At 39.7% G+C, this 16,669-nt stretch overlaps 1 protein-coding gene across 1 annotated transcript in view; it reads left to right on the forward strand.

Annotated features, from left to right (window-relative positions):
- Positions 1-16,669, forward strand: part of EFCAB6 (EF-hand calcium binding domain 6) — a gene marked incomplete at both ends in the record, with an annotated part of 79,057 nt that overhangs the window by 41,441 nt on the left and 20,947 nt on the right. The window contains 4 exon segments of the mRNA XM_079550713.1: positions 1,698-1,793; positions 4,500-4,693; positions 12,380-12,538; positions 15,063-15,258. Coding sequence (XP_079406839.1) covers positions 1,698-1,793; positions 4,500-4,693; positions 12,380-12,538; positions 15,063-15,258 — 645 coding nt within the window.

The following is a 16,669-nucleotide window of genomic DNA, read 5'->3' on the forward strand; positions in this document are numbered from 1 at the left end:
TCTGTTTAACTATGCAAACAGAGAGAAAGTCATAATGACAAGATACTGTACAGCAGTACAGTGAGACTGAAAAAAATCCTGATCAGCAACTCATCTCTGCTGTGGCAATGAAGATGTGATATACACACATAGGCTTATTTCCCAGTTTCTATTTGTCTCTTACAGCATTACTGTTGGCTCTGATGTTAGTAATATTTATCTGCTTGGTTTGTTTTTCTTATTTCCTGAATTGGACAACTGCGTGAATCAAGGACATCACTACAAAACAAGAAAGGAAACTGATGGTGATTGGGCCTTGCTAACAGTTGGAGCATGAGACCAATTAATGTCTTGCTCCCGTTTCTGTTTCAGTTTGGACTTAGCTAGAAATTGAAACAGTTGGGATTTATCTCCAAAATTTTCTTTTTTCAAATACTGTTACTGGTTTAGAAGCCCAATAATTAAAAAACAGTGACTGAAAGCATTGAGAACACTTTGCATTTTCCCAGCTAAGTTTTAGATCGTTTCTGCTGGTCAGTATTTAAGGTTTATGGAATCTTATCTTAAACAGTGGGAGCAGGGAAAAGTCAACAGATTCCCACACACCTAAATCGGGTTACTGTGGCATTCATTTTTCCAAAGCCGGATGGAGCCCTCAGCCAAGGCTGATGTCCAGAGCTCTGGGAGCTCAAAAGGGGCTGATTTTGCAGGATGGTGGTTCTCCAGGACCTGATTCTGGTTCTGCACGTGCCATTGAACTCAGCAGGTAGTCCACGTGTAGTTATCTTATCTTGCCAGGTCTTCAGATTCAGTATTCCTCTATGTCTTATTTGAGACCACATCCAAGAGTACAGCTAAACCAGGCTCTGAAACCTTGTGCTTGAAGTATGTGTTTATAAAGAAACACATGAGAGAGAAACTGATGCTAGGAAATAGCATGAGATAGGCATCTGTGTGTTAAATGAACACGCTTTTCTCAATTTTCTAACTGGAAGTGCTTAGAAAGGAGTTGGTTGCCAAAAGGGTTGAAATGGTTGAAACATTTCAATGGTTGAAGCAACATTTCAAAGAATGGTGAAATGTTAAGATCTCCTCAATTCTAAAAGTGTCCTTGCACAGCATGTGGATTTGGTCACCTCTGCATAGTGTAGCAGCTGTGCTGGATGCTAATCGAGGCATCCATTTGCCCCTGAATGCATGGACTCCACCAGAAGCACCAGGGCCCAGAAATCAGCCACTTGTAATGGTGATTGAATTTGATTGCAAGTGTGGGTCTTACTCCCTAAACTCACTAGCCATGCCTTGGTGATTCACAAAGATGTTTTTGATCTATGCTATTGATGTAAATCAAGGATAATCTTCCTGGAGTCACTCCAGGATATAATTGTTTCTGAGATAATTAACATTTCTTTGTATGCGTACAGATGATCCATGCTGGCTCTTGAGTTTGAGGGAGAATGAACAACATTGATTTGAAAATAAATAGGGAATTACAAAATTTAAAACATCTTTGCTAACCTGCAGCTAGGGAAATAAAGCAGTATTTAAAGAATTAAGTTTACGCAGATGTGAAGTAACAGTCTTTAATGGGTATCTTAGAAACTATGAAATAAAGCCACTGCTACCGTGAAGAACAACAAAAGGAAAGGAAACTTGTGGAGATTAAAGATTCCACTAGCACAGAACGTAGTTGTTATGTTATTTTTTTCTTTTCTGAGAAAAACAACATGGTAACGGATGCAGAGCTAGCTTGTGATCAGGCTCATTACTACCTTGTTATCAAAGCAAGAACCAGATGGCATGACCTAGCAAGGGTAAGAAGAATGTTTTCTTTAAATAAATAAGCAGCACTAATAGATTTCAGAACATTTTGCAATGTTGATCTTCAGATTCTATAAATATTCAAAAAGACCCGTGCAAAACAGCTCGTTAATGATAAAAACTTACTATGAGAGTAAAAAAAAAAGAACAATTTCAATAATGCTCAATTTCTGTACTGTTAATTATATAGTAGATGCTATTAGTTATCTCTGAAACATTCTTTGTATTTCACTTCTGTTGCTTTTATGTAATATTTCTGTTATAAGCATAGTCACAGGCTTTGTCTGAGGCCCATGTGATTACGGCCTAGCCACACACCTACTGCCATGCTGATGCCCAGTGTTGCCCTGCACAATGAAGCACTGATTGGGATGTTTACACTATCCAAAGAGGCTCTCATAAAACTGTCCCACAAAAACTTTTTCAACATTTTTGGAGCTTTTTTTGAATAGTTGCAATGCTTGGACAATAAGGTAGAACTAGGTAAAATGAATGTAATTTTTTGGAGCAATGTTTGTTTAAACTGGACAATAAACTCAGTTTGTAAAATGAATGGTTTAAAATAAAAAGGCAAAATTTCATTTATATTAAGTACAGAACACATCGGTGAGAAAATCTGCAGGTCTGCCTTTTTTCCAATGTCTTCATCTCCTGCTGGCATGCTTCAGCACTGGGTGTAACCACATCTGCAATTGCAGTTCTTACCTTCATATCCCTCTCTCTGCCATCAGGAAGAAATCTTCAACACAGGGAATATCACCTAAACACCTGTGATGTTAATCTTGGTTAGATCTTTTGGGAGTTGCGCATCTTTCATGAAGGAAGGAGTAAAAAAGCAGATTAAAAAAATGTTTTTAAATGAAAATCAGACATGCATGATTTTCCATTTTTCTTTCAATTCCCATTATTCATTAGATTTACAGGGAGATCAAGCATTTTGTCAAACTTGTTGGTTCTTGTTAGAGATGATTTCTTTTACGTTCCAGAATGTTCAGTAATTTGACAGTGAAAGAAATGGCACTATACAGCCAGGTAGCATGAAAAAAGTCTTGTTCAGATTGGCATTGCAATCACCCCAGAGGAATTTAAGAAGCTTTGGGCAAGGTATGACAACTCTAAATGATTAGGTCTTGCAATAATGCATCTTTTATAGGATTACAGAGCCTTCGGTAGTGCAGTGAATGACAATAGATTGCATTGCACAAGAAATCTTTCATTTTGTTATGACTGGGACCTTAGATCATGACAGTCTAACAGGAGGCTACGTCTTATCACACTGAGCTCAGGAATACAATTAGATCCATAAGTTTCCCATGAATTCAAGGACAAGACTTTATCTTGACTTCAGTTTTACTGATCCCTTTAATGCAATACACATCTTCTTTCCTTGAACGGCACCTTAGGTCACCAGCTACCACCAGCTTGCTTTTCATCAGTTTTGTTTTATACACACAAAATGCCTACCTTAGTTTGTGTGGAGTGAAAGTCAGTCCCAGGTGTCTCTGGTCAGCTGGGAAATAGCTTCTATCAAGGAGGTCCTAGAGAGTCTATTACAAACCTGTAAGAGACGGTGTTTGTGCCACCAGCCTCTCATTTTCAAAGCGCTAAATTTGCTTACAGTATTTTCAACGTAAACAAAAATGATTCACTCAGAAGAAAAATGCTACATACCAAGTACATAACAAAAGAGGGTAAAGTAATTTCATGCTGTGTAAAGATGGCAAATAATATCCTGAAACGTTTTTATAGACAAGCAATTTGTTGTGAAGTGGCTAGAAATACTTGTCTGCCTTCAACAAAGAGGAGCTGTGCTACAGACTGTTTGAGATGGCATAGATGTCAGCTGTATGTGACATTATATTAAAATTTGCCTTCGTTACAGGTCTATTTAAAAAAATAATAACCTTCTCTAACGTGTAGAACCTGAGTGTATTGCTTCTTGGTTTCAAACTGCATTAACTGCATGTTTTTTTCTTAAAGCTGATTCATCTCTGCATCTTTTTCAACTCCATTAGATTTTACTTTCTATTCTTACTCCTTATGGATGCCACGGCACAGTGAAGAGTATCCTTTTCATGCAGTTATTTGCTGCACAACTTCACTCCCATCAGCCACTCCTTTTATAGAATAGCTCAAATCTCTTCCGTGCCGTTATGTCTGTAACTTGAATAAAGGAATTAGAGTGAAGCTGAAGCTAAATTAGGCATTACCATGCATTGGAGCACTAACGGGTGGGGGGTGGGAAGGAACTGCAGGGGAAAAATCTATGGAAGGGTTTATGCCTAAGAAAATATGAAGAGTGTTTATGAATCTAAACTCATATTTCTAAAGGATGATTACAATTCTGAGCATCTCAGACTTGTGTGACCCATTTGAGACACCTGTCTCCGTGTCTCAAGTGAGACACTAAAAGGCAGCAGTTCTGAGAGCTGGAGAGCACTCCTGACTATTTGGTCCTTGGGGTAGTGCTTTCAGAATTGATTCTGTGATTACAAAGCTAAATCCTATCTTTCAAGTCTCATAGAAAGTCACTTATTCTCTGTGTGGTATGGCACCTCTGTAAGAGAGGGAAGTCAATGAGATTTAAGCTGCTATAGCACTTAAGGACATCTGTAATGCCATTCTATGAGGAACACATGAATATTTTAAAAGAGCATTTCTTTTTCATGGTATGATAAAGATGCAACAGAATATCTTAGCAAGAATTTTTACAGAAACTGGGGATGGAGTTTGCATCCACTGACACAGGGCTCAGCAGACTCATCACAGAAGGCATCAATGCATATGCAAAAACAATCTGTAATAATCAACAAAAGAAGCATTCAAAGCTGGAAGAGCAGCACCAAGAGCAAACTAAAATTCTGCATGTAACAAAAGTTAGGGAACAGATCAAGTAAGATATTTTTGAGTTTTGTATGTAACTTTCTATGCTTGTGTTTAGTTTAAGATGGCATTGCGTACAATACAAATGTAACAAAGATAATTAAAAAAAAAAGTCTCTGAAAAGGAATTTCAGTAGGTACGAGACCAGAATTATGCACACTGGTATTCCCTTGACTCACTAGAGATAAGCCTAGCTCAGTGTCTCATTTTTAAAATATTCTCCATGAATGTATGTCTCTTATTTTACAGACTTCATGGCTGCATGTCTTCTGAGAAATCCGTGTCCAGAAAGTCGCAGACACCACTGCCTGTGATGCTAACCTGCCAAAACAATCCCCTCCAATGCTTTGGTCTGTTCATGCTTTCTCTGATCTCTCCCAGCACAGTTCGGGAGCAAGAATGCCCCAAGGACTATTCCTAATAGGCTGTTTGCAAGCAGTTGCTCTCTTGCAGTGGCTGAGAAGCTTCAGTAAGCAGAGAAGTGCCAGCTGGCTTCTGTGTCCAGAGCACTCCTGGACTGGTTTGTTGATAGTCTAATCTTGTGGTTCCAGTCCAAACACTTCTATCAGCACGAGTTGAGGGAAAAGAACAAATGCAGTCTTGTCACCCTGCAGGTCTCGTCTGAGACCAAGCAATGTAGACTTAAACCAATCTGATCATGATCATTGGGTGCTTTTCTTGCAGCTGGAAGGCTTGAGGATGTAGCATGCTTTGGTCCCATATCCTGCCCTGTCCCTTGGATGAGGGCCAAGTACAATCACAGTTAGTTTCACAACCCTCTAGCAGCTACTTAAATCATCAGTAAATGACTGCGTAGAAGCAGCAAAAGACAGCCATGACAAGGGTAGAGCCTGGCTCCATATGAGAGAAATAAACATCTCTAAGCTAGAGGAGTCTCTGCCTCAAAGAAAATCAACATTCAGAGTTAATAGACGATTGCTCTTGAGAAGAGCATTTCACAAACAAACAACAAAATGATACCCTACTCTGAGTGGAGTCTAATGATCCATACTTGCCCTGATGATTAGGCAGTGATTAGCCTGCTGCTGCTATGGGATTCCTACTCCTGCTGCCAGAATGGGGCAGCAGAAGAATCCTCTGCCCCACCACAACACAATTAAAACCTTGTATTTCCAAGCTGTAGACAGATAGCACCTGAATGAATATAATGTTTTCTGCTCATGCTTTCATTGTTCTCCTGAACTATTTTTTATATTTTTATTTAGGACCGTAAACCTTCAGGAGCAATACACATTTAAAAATATACTTCCAAGAACCCAAATTTGCTTTCTTTTGTGCTTGGAAAGTGCCTAGATGTTGTAGGAACTAATAAGTTATCGATAATAATGATAATTCCCCATGACATTGTTGGTAGGGTGATATACTCATAAAAAAAAAAAGAACAGCAGCCTTGTCTGACAGATAAAGTGGCAGCTTGGGAAATTATCAGACAAAAAAATAAAAAAATAAAAAAAGGAGAGAGAACACCATAGAGAAGTCCTGTTAGATTAGCCGAGGATCTTCACTTTCTACCCTGCTTTTTTTAATATTGTTTGCCAGTGTCCCAGCTAGACCGAAGGAACCGTGGGCAAAACTTTTCTTCCTTCTCAGCATCACAGCTCTCTTACTTGCACTGCAGTCCCCAGCATTGTAAACTGTACTCGTGACACCCACAGATACCTTCCACCTGTAAAAAATTGCATAATATACAACAGAGATGGTTAAGCAGCTACTATCACAGCCTTTGCCTATTACTGTAGATGTAACTATCTGATGTGAAACTTAGACCTGAAGTGTCTCATACTGAGCTCCTGCTCCTTTTGTTGTAGCAGCTGATTGCCTTCAGACTTACACTTTGATGAAGAGCAGCTTTGGTCAGAAAGCTCCAACTTTTGACCCGTTAATGCAATGCCAACTACAAAGTGGCACTACCTTTAGTGCTATAAATAGAAAGTAAAGAAAGAAGTTGCTGTACTGCAAGCAGAAAATGTGCAGCATGTCACAAAGATGCAAATACTCACTCTGAAGCAGCTGGAGAGTAATTAATCCAATGGGGAAGACATGGAGGGTTGATATAAATAGTAGTGATGTGAAATCCTGGCTGGTCCATATAATTTAGAATTATGAAGTTTTGAGAACTCACCATAACAGCAGTTGTGTACGTAACTATTTATGTGACAACAATACACACAAGTACACGTGGCGGTTGCTTTATCATAATATGAAACTAAACAGAAATTGGCAGACTGGGCCAAGGGTAACTGGATTCAGTTACTTGGCAGTAACCAGAACCAGATGTTTCTGCTGGAGGTGAAGCAGTCTACTAGTAGGTGGATGTGGAATACTTTGCCCCTGTGCTGGGGCTCTCTCATGCTGGGTTGATGAAGTTTGGGTTAAGCCTGTCAGATAGGACTTTCATATCACTTTCAAAAATTATGTTATAATTATTTGGTAGATTCTGGCTTTCCTTGATTTGTATGTATAAAATATCCAATTCTCTTCTTAATCTTTTCAAATTTCTGGCATCTGTGCCTTCCTCTGGGAATGGATTCACTTGCAGTCTGCAAAAGTAAGTCTCGTTACTTATTCTTGTCACCTTTCCGTTCTCTTGAATATTCTCCTTGTCTGCCTGCGCTTTCCCATCCACTTCACATCCAGTGGGAGAAGTCATAGTGGTTTCTGTCTGATTTTCTCTCTTGGAAAACTGAAAGGGCAAGAGAATTTGAGTCCAGGCCTCTGAACTCCTCAGATTTCACATTAGACCTGAGAAAGCCTGACTCAAGCTGGAGTCATTGTCTGGTGAATGAAATCCAGCTGCACAGTGGCCATGAAGGCAGGAATCCAGCAAGTGTCAGCCTCCAAGACCAAATAAGACAGCTGAAATACAGAAAATGGAGGTGGGCACTGTGCCTTTCTACTATATTAATCAGCACAAGGAGATCTGTTCTTGGTCAGAATAATGGAAACAATAGTTGCAAAACCTAACCTTGGTGATGCAAGTGGGCCTCAGCCCCCACTTCATTCTAAACCAGTTGAAAAACAAGTTTATTTCACTGATTCCTGTCCAGTTCTGACTAGGAGGAGACTGTTGCATGAGGTGTCAATGAATTTACTTTTAAAGGACCCACTTTGGTACCACTGGGAACAGCACCCACTGACTCTTCTGTGATCTTGCTTAAGCTGTCTCTCTGCTCTTTGCACAGTGACTGCATTTCATCCATACCCTTTCTTCTGGCTGCAAACCTCACCCTCATTGCTTTGGAGACGTTTCAGTGCCCTGTGCTGTGCACAGTGAGGCAGACAAAAGCTCTGGACTCTTGCAGTTCAAAACATACTGCTGTGCACTTTTTTTCTTTTTCTTTTGTTGTAACTCACAAGAACAAGCTGCCAAAATTAGAAACAGACATTGAACAGTGGCTCTCCAGCTCTTCAAGAAAAATACAAAACATTTGCAAGAAAATATTCCTTTTTTGGCAACGTAACTTACTCTATGATTTCAATCCTCATTTGGTCCACATACGTATTTACTGCTGTGAGTGGAATAATCACTGCTTGGAAATTTTAAATCAGTTCAAAAATGATGAATGCTTCAGTTTTCCAAAAATATGATTTTCAAAAACTGTTTTGATTTTACCCCAGCCTTTCCTTTCATCAGGAAGATTTAAGTGGAAGGTAGCAGTGATGATGAGAGGCTATCACTTAGCTGTATGGCACAGAAGGAAACAGGAGTCCAGCATCTTTTTCTGGAATGAAGGTACGATGTAGATATTATATCCTAAAAGTACACCCTTTCAAGATGGGAGGAGCAGTGCTAAACAGTCATCCAGTGATGGAGGAGATCAGTATCTCAGTGAAATCACAGAAGCCACAGTTCTTAAGCTGTGGCACATTGCAATTACTCAAAAATAGGAAACCCTACCAGTAGATTTTAGATTTTTGTCTCTGCTAGAAAATTTACAGGCTTCTGAACATAATGAAACTTGAAAGCTATAGATCTAATTAGGAGATATTGGATCTATAGGGTCTTAAATCTGAGGGTGAAGAAGCCTAAGCTGATTAGGCAGTAATTAGGTACTTGGAGATTCAAAACAGTAAAACCAACTTGAATGCAATGGCACCATCTAACGTGCACGTAGGATCCTTCTATGTTCCTTGCAGTATAAGTTTTGCACTGAGTCTTGCATGGTAACAGGAGCAGAATGTGAAAAAGAGAAAGCAAAGAACTGGAAAAAAAGATACTTGAAAGTGAGCAAAAAGGTGATAACTCTTTAGGGGCCTTTAGAGGCTCTAAAAAACACCAGCAATATTGTAGTTTCCATGGAAAGATTCACATCATGCTTTGAAACCAATATGCAGTGGCTGAATTCATTGTAGAAAAGCTCAGACTATCTTCTGGAATATTACAGGAGTAGAATCTATTGGTGTTTTTAATGGCTAGCCAGGGTATGAGAGCAATGCATGCAGCCAAAAAAGTATGCTTAATAGTGCATCCTCCAGGAAATTGAACTTTTGAAAGACAAAGGTTTCATATGAGAATGCAGAAGGAGGAATCTTCTGAAGCATTTTGCTGGATCTTCAAATAATGAATCAGCCAAGTAGTTTTGGAATAATGCACTGTCTGGAATCAAAGATTCAAAGATACGGGAAAAACGTAGGAAAGTAAGATGTTAAAAATAAGACAATCTGTTTAGTCAAGTTAGGACACTCATAAGAGACAGTAGGAAAATATCAGAAGTGCAGCAGGACATTCTGTGTATCCTGAAAGAAAATGAGGAGAAAATTTTGAAGACACTCTTCAAAGCTATCATTAAGAAGTGAATTAGAACTGAAAAAATACATTGGCAGTAGAAGATAGATACAGTCTTCAGCTAATGGTTTATGGGCAGTATCACTGAAAAAATAATCAATCAGTGGAAATGTGTGCCCTGTGTTTCTGAAGTGCTGCTAAACACCATTATTATAGGTACTGACTGAGAGATCAGATCTCTGGCTCTGCTGTGGGTTTTTAAGAAATGTCACACATTCATTTATTGATCTGCTATGATCAGAGCTGACACAAATCACTTTTTAGCCACGGCAAAAACAAACAAGCAACAAAACACACACAAACTAGCTTCTGAAGTATCAAAATTGTGTGACTATTTAGTGTTTTTCCTTAGTTAAAATCATTCCATTTTAAAATAAAGTTTAGGTTGGAAAGATGATTACTAATCAAAAACATACTTTATAGAGCATTAAATGCATCTATTCTTGAAAACAGCACTGAAAATGACCTAACACCTGGAAATACATTTTAAAAACAATGATTGCTCTATTTCAGAAGGTGGGCTGGATTGGGAGAAGCTGTGGAGAAGGTGACACAACACAGAACGTCATGAAGGTTACCATCTGCTGGGTAGCAAAGGCATTACACATCAAGCCCACATAGCCAACTCAGATCAGCTCTCTGCGTTCAGTGGCATTACAGTTTAGAGGTAAACAGTAGAGTGATGTCAATATGTTATGACCTGATATGCCTCACAGAGTACAGGAGGCTCATGAGACCTTTTAAAAATGTGAAAGAAAACATCATATGTCGGTACATCTGCACCTGTTGTAAGTAATCGACTTGGGCATTAACCTGAAATTGCATTTGGATTGAATTTAACATCAGAGTGTGTTATTTCATATACTCATGCTGAATCTGTTAGAGTATGGATTCCCAGAAATTGTGTCTGGCAGTGGTGCACTGTTCAGCATCCCAGACCAGAAAATATTTGTATGGAATGAAGGATTTTGACGTGACATACAATTCAAATATCCTGAATTACAAGCTGAGTTAAAACTATTGAAAAACAGTTTCAGTAATTTGTGAAGGTGAGAAGTGATCCATACTTTCACAAAACTTGAGAGGAATGTATTTAAAATGGTTTATTGACAGCTGAAACTTTGTTAAGCAGAGAGACCCAGTATTCCCAATTTAGTCCATATAACAGAGGAGGGTGCGATGGGTCTGAAACACAAAATAAATTGCTAACAGCCTGCCGAAGCCATACAATAATTCAGATTTTTTACACTGTATGCTGTTTGCATACACAATGGTGCTTCCTGGACCCTGAGGAAATTATTCTTTGTTCATATCAAATGTAAACTTCAAAAGGATGGATTCAGAGGAGAAATAATTGGCAAGGAAAATATTATTGCATGGATTGTACAAAAATTACAACTACTTGAAAACAAATGGAAAATCAAGGATCCCGTGATGCTGTGAGAAGAAATACAGCACCAGCAATGGGAGCTGAGAGCAGACGCCTCTGAGGAGGAAAGACTTGCTGGGTGCTGTTAAAAAGTAGATGAGATCTAGCATGTTCCAGGTTACCCTTGTTCACAGAAAGAAGATGTAAAGGTTTGGATGCTCAATGATTAATGGTAGCTTACTGAGGAGCAGAATGAGCTGGTCTGAGCTGCTAGATCCACAGACCAGCTCACTGAGAGACAGAGGCAGTTGTGCTTGATTGCATGTGCTACACAGCTGTACTTTGTTATCACTGTCATACACCTTTTATACTCTAAATCCTGATTCTCTCAAGAACCCAGGCTCCATGCTCTCTGTACCCTGGGGCTGTCACAGCAATCCCAAAGCAAATGGAGTACAGCTGTAGTTATTTACCCAGATAAAAACGTATCATTTTTACCATAAGGGTATCTGCTTCGAAATGCTGAATTATATGTAGCTAATTTATGTATACTTGGTAATCTACATCAAGCTATAGTTTGCAATTATTTTGATCTTTCATTAATCTTAAGTGACTGCACCTGCTGAAAACATGCAAAAAGGAAAGATATTTGCGCCTGCCTTATCCTCCTGAGCCCAAATGTGGAGAGGTTTCTGTTGAATCAAAAGACAGAGAGGGATATTACTCGGGTTTCCAAACTTTGATCGAAAGGTCCCTGATGTCAGTGAAATATAAGAGAAAAAATAAAGTGAGAGGAAGAGTCAAGATTTTCAGGTCTGGATTCAGTCATTTGTAAGAAGCTGTAAATATGTCAGAGAAATGTTAAGGTGCTGATCCAAAGTCTCCATGAGTCAGCAGAAGCTCTACACTTCTTCCCTTGGTCATGAATCAGGCCCTGCACTTCTGCAGGTGTTGCTCAGGTCTGACTCTGTTAAAATCATTCTTCCTACTATTTCAAAGTTCCAGGGGCTTCAAATTACTGAAAGTATGCTGCTCAACCTAATTTTATCAGCTGTACCAAGTGTTTTGTAAGTGATCAGGACAGGCTCTAACGGCCAGGCTGGATGTGGCTCTGGGCAGCCTGGTCTATTGGTTGGCAACCCTGCCCACAGCTGGGGGTTGAAGCTAGGTGATCTTTGAGGACCTTCTCAATCCAGACCATTCTATAATTCTAAAAGAGAAGAGTGTATTTTCTATTTGCAGTTCTGGATAAGGAGAAGAGCCCGTTAATCTCTGAAGTAGCATTTGTTTGCAGGGGGCAGGCTTTAGCCACACGGTTCCACATACAAGTTAAATGGGGATGAGGGCGGGATGAGGTTTATTTGTGAACAATTTCGCACTCTTTGAATAAATTATATGAACTTACCACCCAAGAATAAGATCAAGATCTTTTTCTGCCCCTTCACCCCTATTTTGTGTATTTCTTTGTATCCTTTCCATCTGATTCAACAAATGAGCTAAACTAAACATCTGTTCCTTTTCTGGGATAAATTTAGGGATTACTTCCAAGATTTCAAGAAGGCCTTTCATGAAATGGATAAAAATAATGATGGCTATGTAACAGCATGTGCCCCACAGAGATTTCTACAAGAATTCAACCATCACCCTGATCATGATCAGTTCAGCAGTGTTCTAAATAGGTTTGTATGATTATCTCCTGAACACCTCTTTGGTCACACCCATAAGCTTGTATTTAGCGTTAAGCATATTAGAAGCTCTGACAAAGCTAATGGAGAGGGCCCCATGCTTAAAACTGCATATTGGTGAAAAGTGTTTTTAGGTTGGGTACTGGCTCTGCAGGTAACGAGAGTGAAAGGGCTGCTTACAGAAAGATGGTGTGCTTTGAATCTGCGTATTTATTTGCTGGTTTTATGTATTTATTTCACTGTAACAGAGCAAACAGGTGAAAGGGACCCTGTTCAAAACAAAACCAGAAATAAGTCAGGTTATAAAATAGCAGTAACTTTCAAAAGATCCAATACTGCTGCCATGCAGCTTTTAATTCTGCATATTAAAACGAGTGGAAAATTCTCTTGGTAGAGGCTGAGGAACACAAAGGACCTGTTCCATCATTGGATAGTTGGGCTTCTCTGCCCCAAACAGCCCCCCAGAGGTCAGAGGCCTGGCAGCACTGAGTTTTGTCTACAGCCTGTCAAATGAGACTCTTTTTTTGAAACAATGTTAGCAAAGTCTTTTTACAGTTCACCTTTAATTGGGTGATCAACTTTTTATGAATTGAAACCTTAATAGGAATCTGCTGCTTGTTTCTTTCTCAAAGACCTCTTGATGATAAACACCTCCATTCATTGTAATTTTGTGCAGATTATTCCTTTCTTGATCCAAAATAGTCTTTTCTAAATAATACAGAGTAGATTAGCATATGCATTTAGTTTTATTACTAAAATTTTAATGCCCACTTGGCAATTTATTTCTCAGCTGAAATGGTGTTGATTATTTCCTTTTCCACACACTGTCTCCAATATTGGAGCCAGCTTGACATGGGTACTATGTGGGAGTGCTGTGCAGCTGCAAGATGCAAAATCAGGGCTCTTGAATATTTTTTTTTCTTGGTAGCAGATATGGGGTCTATAGTTAATTTCTTTTCCAGCCTGTTTCATAAAGCTTCCTCTTTGTTTTACTGGCTCTCCCCATTAATTAGACATTCTTGTAACTGGATATTCTGGTGATTGGTAGCTGAGGCATTGGTCCCTGGTGATTTACTGTGGAAGCAGATGATGAAAGTACGTTAGAGTAATTCATTTTTACACAAGAAAATCAGGCTTGCTTAGTGGAGATATCTTCTCTGTCAAGGCTTGGCTCTCTAGGACCTGCCTTGACCATTATTCTGACCAAAAAAAAGCATAATGCAAAACTAAAATCTCCCAGCCTTTCCCTTGCAGCATAGGAGCTGCTTACTTAATGCGTGTGTGAAAATAATCTTCAGTTTTGATTTAAGTCTGTTAAAAAAAGACCTCTCTATTCTAAAGTCAGTCTGGAACCATTTCATGGAAGCGAGTGAACCTGCATGAAAAAGTCCCAAAGTATACTGTAATCTGAAGACTTTAGTTGTCTTTGAATGATAGAAAATTCTGTAAGCTGACTACACTGGATTTGGACTGGGTAAGGGTAAAGCAAGCTGCTGCTATTGTATCCCTTGTGGTAATGAATTCTACAGGCTCATTAGGCAGGTTTGAAGTACTTGCTTCAAATACACCAGGTGTCTTTTCATTAAGTGGTCATGAGTCACAGGACATTGCAGGGAAGTAGCTTTTCATGTTATGGTTAATGCTACTCATTTCATCTTAATCTTCTGTGCTAAATAACCCTTATTCTCACATACTATCTGCATGTGTGAAACTTGCCTTAAATCTAGACTTTTTACAGGAAACTATCCACCGTTGAATACAAATTAATTTAGTTTGGTAACTCAAGTTCTCTGCACACACACAAAACAAACAAAAAAAAATTTAAAAAAAAATGCCAAAATCATATGCAAGAGCTCATCTTTTCCCATGGTGATATTTGATGCAAAAATATATTCAGTGTTGTTACCTGGAGCTATCTGTAGTCAGCTGTGTAACCCACTCAGTTTCTGATGTGACAGAACAGGAAAATCCCCAGTGTCCCTGATCTAGCAGATGTTTCAGCAGACATAAATCCAGCAAGTCGTGCATGCAGTCCGCACAGCCCTTAGGCTGGTCTCCTAGGTACTGTCTGACCACAAGTGGTCTGCTCAGGATCCCTTACTGATCATGAGGCTTTGCAAGGCTGCAGCTGAGGACCTGCATCCTCTGGCCACATCGGCGATGACAAGCTCAGTCACAGACTGTGATCAAAATACTCTGCTGTGCTTCAGAAGCACTTCATTAATGCTGATGGACTGGAAGGTCGTGTGCTTGGGCCCAGGCTAAAGCAGGTCGCGAGCATCTGGAGACAGGTTGGAATCTTCACTGGGAGCACAGTTGCGTTTAATTGATAGGATTGGTGGCTTAGACTCGAGAAAGAGGTTGAGCTGGAGCTAACAGGATTCATACACTGACAGCGCAGACATATCCTGAAGCACTGCTGCAGTACACATAATACATCATAATAATTAATCAGTGCAGACAACAGTGAGATAATTACTTAAAATCATTGATATCTCATTCTGTGTTTTTCCCTTAGCCTAGGAATCAGCATTCATGACAGCAAGCTCTCTTATTTTGATTTCCTGAGAGCAATTGATGATGGCAGAGTATCTAAATACCAACAGAGACAAAAGCAAGCCACACCACCTGCAAGCTTTGCAGCGCACAGCTTAGAGCAGACCCTAATTAAGATAAAAGAAATAGTTGCATCATCTTGTGATTTGTTGTACAAGGTAAGTTTCACGTGGTCATTGCATTTTTTTAATTCTCTTTTTTCTGCCTGGCTGGAGACTAGTCCAAAGGCTTCAGAACTATTCTACTATTAATTGAGTGTTACCAAAAACCTTGGCCTTTGTAGGAGCAGCATCTTCAGACAACTGCAGACTTTTTAATTGATGATTGCATTCTGGTAACTCCACAGAACAAACAAATCAAATGGAGCCTCAAGGTTTTGTGAAGATAAGTATTGGAAAGGAAAAAGAAAAAAACAGCAAATTATCTGAAGCTCCCTCTTCCCCAAACCCCCTTTGCCTCCTCTGGTTTTTTGTAAACTGCATGGAGGCCTGTGAATGTCTAGTCTTTTGAATATCTCTGTTGATTTTCCTAAGCTGAAACTTACTGTAGGTACATATAATGTGCTACTGCAGGCAGGCATTATGGCTTTATCAGTGTGAGATGAAAGAGCGTGTAGCAACAGAAGCTGCAGACATATGATCAGATGAGAAGACATTATAGTGGCTGCAGAAGTTAGCACCTGTCACCCGGGCTTCTGCAGCTATCTGCATTTATGCACTTGGCCTCTCCTGGCTCTGACACAGACAGATAAGGCACATTAGCTGTCAAGCAGCAAGCTTCCTGGTTTTCCCATCTGTAAAATGAGGATGATAAAAATAACCCATTTTCTATAGAATTTTGAAAGCCCCGAATGAGAAAATGCTATTAAGTAGACTTAGACTGTTGTGTTGGAGTCTACTGAAATGCAGCAGCCTCGAGAGTAAATAGTTCTTGATGCCACAGTTAGATTGTTTACAAGCATGGAACAGAATAATCAAAAAGACCTTGAAGGAAGCATTCCTATCACAAAGAAATGTAAAGCCATGACATCTCATCTGCAGCTGCAGGTCCAGTTTAAGCTCATGGTCTTAGGGGCAGGCTTCTGTCTCACTGCTCCTATATCCCCAGCAATATGGTCCTCCAGCCGGCCTTGTGTCAAAGCCAGTGCTTGTGTTCCTGCCCAGTGATGCAGGTCAAGAGCTTCAGCCTGACAAAAGCCTGAGCAGTTGTGTGTGGCTACAGGAAAGCTGCTGCCAGCACAAGGGAGGGGAAGGAAACAGTGGCTGGGAACGTGATGGGGGTTGAAGTTTCTTTTCATCAATCGTTGCATCTTTGAAATCTCAATCTCTGGGCTCTGTCCTGCAGATAGCACAACACAGGCTTGCAATAAAGACATCACTAATGATGTCACTGCTACAAGCGGAAAAGAACATGGAGCCATGGGAGATGCTAGTTCTTTACAGAAATCTCTTTTCACGATGTTTGGAGACACCTATCATGCTGTAAACTTCCTGGGGCTGTCTTGCCATTTTTGGCCACTAACCACTGGACAGGACACTGAAGTATTCATGATTATTTTGCATTTTTCAC

The sequence above is a fragment of the Tetrao urogallus genome (assembly GCF_951394365.1).
Source record: "Tetrao urogallus genome assembly, chromosome: 1".
Taxonomy (NCBI): domain Eukaryota; kingdom Metazoa; phylum Chordata; class Aves; order Galliformes; family Phasianidae; genus Tetrao; species Tetrao urogallus.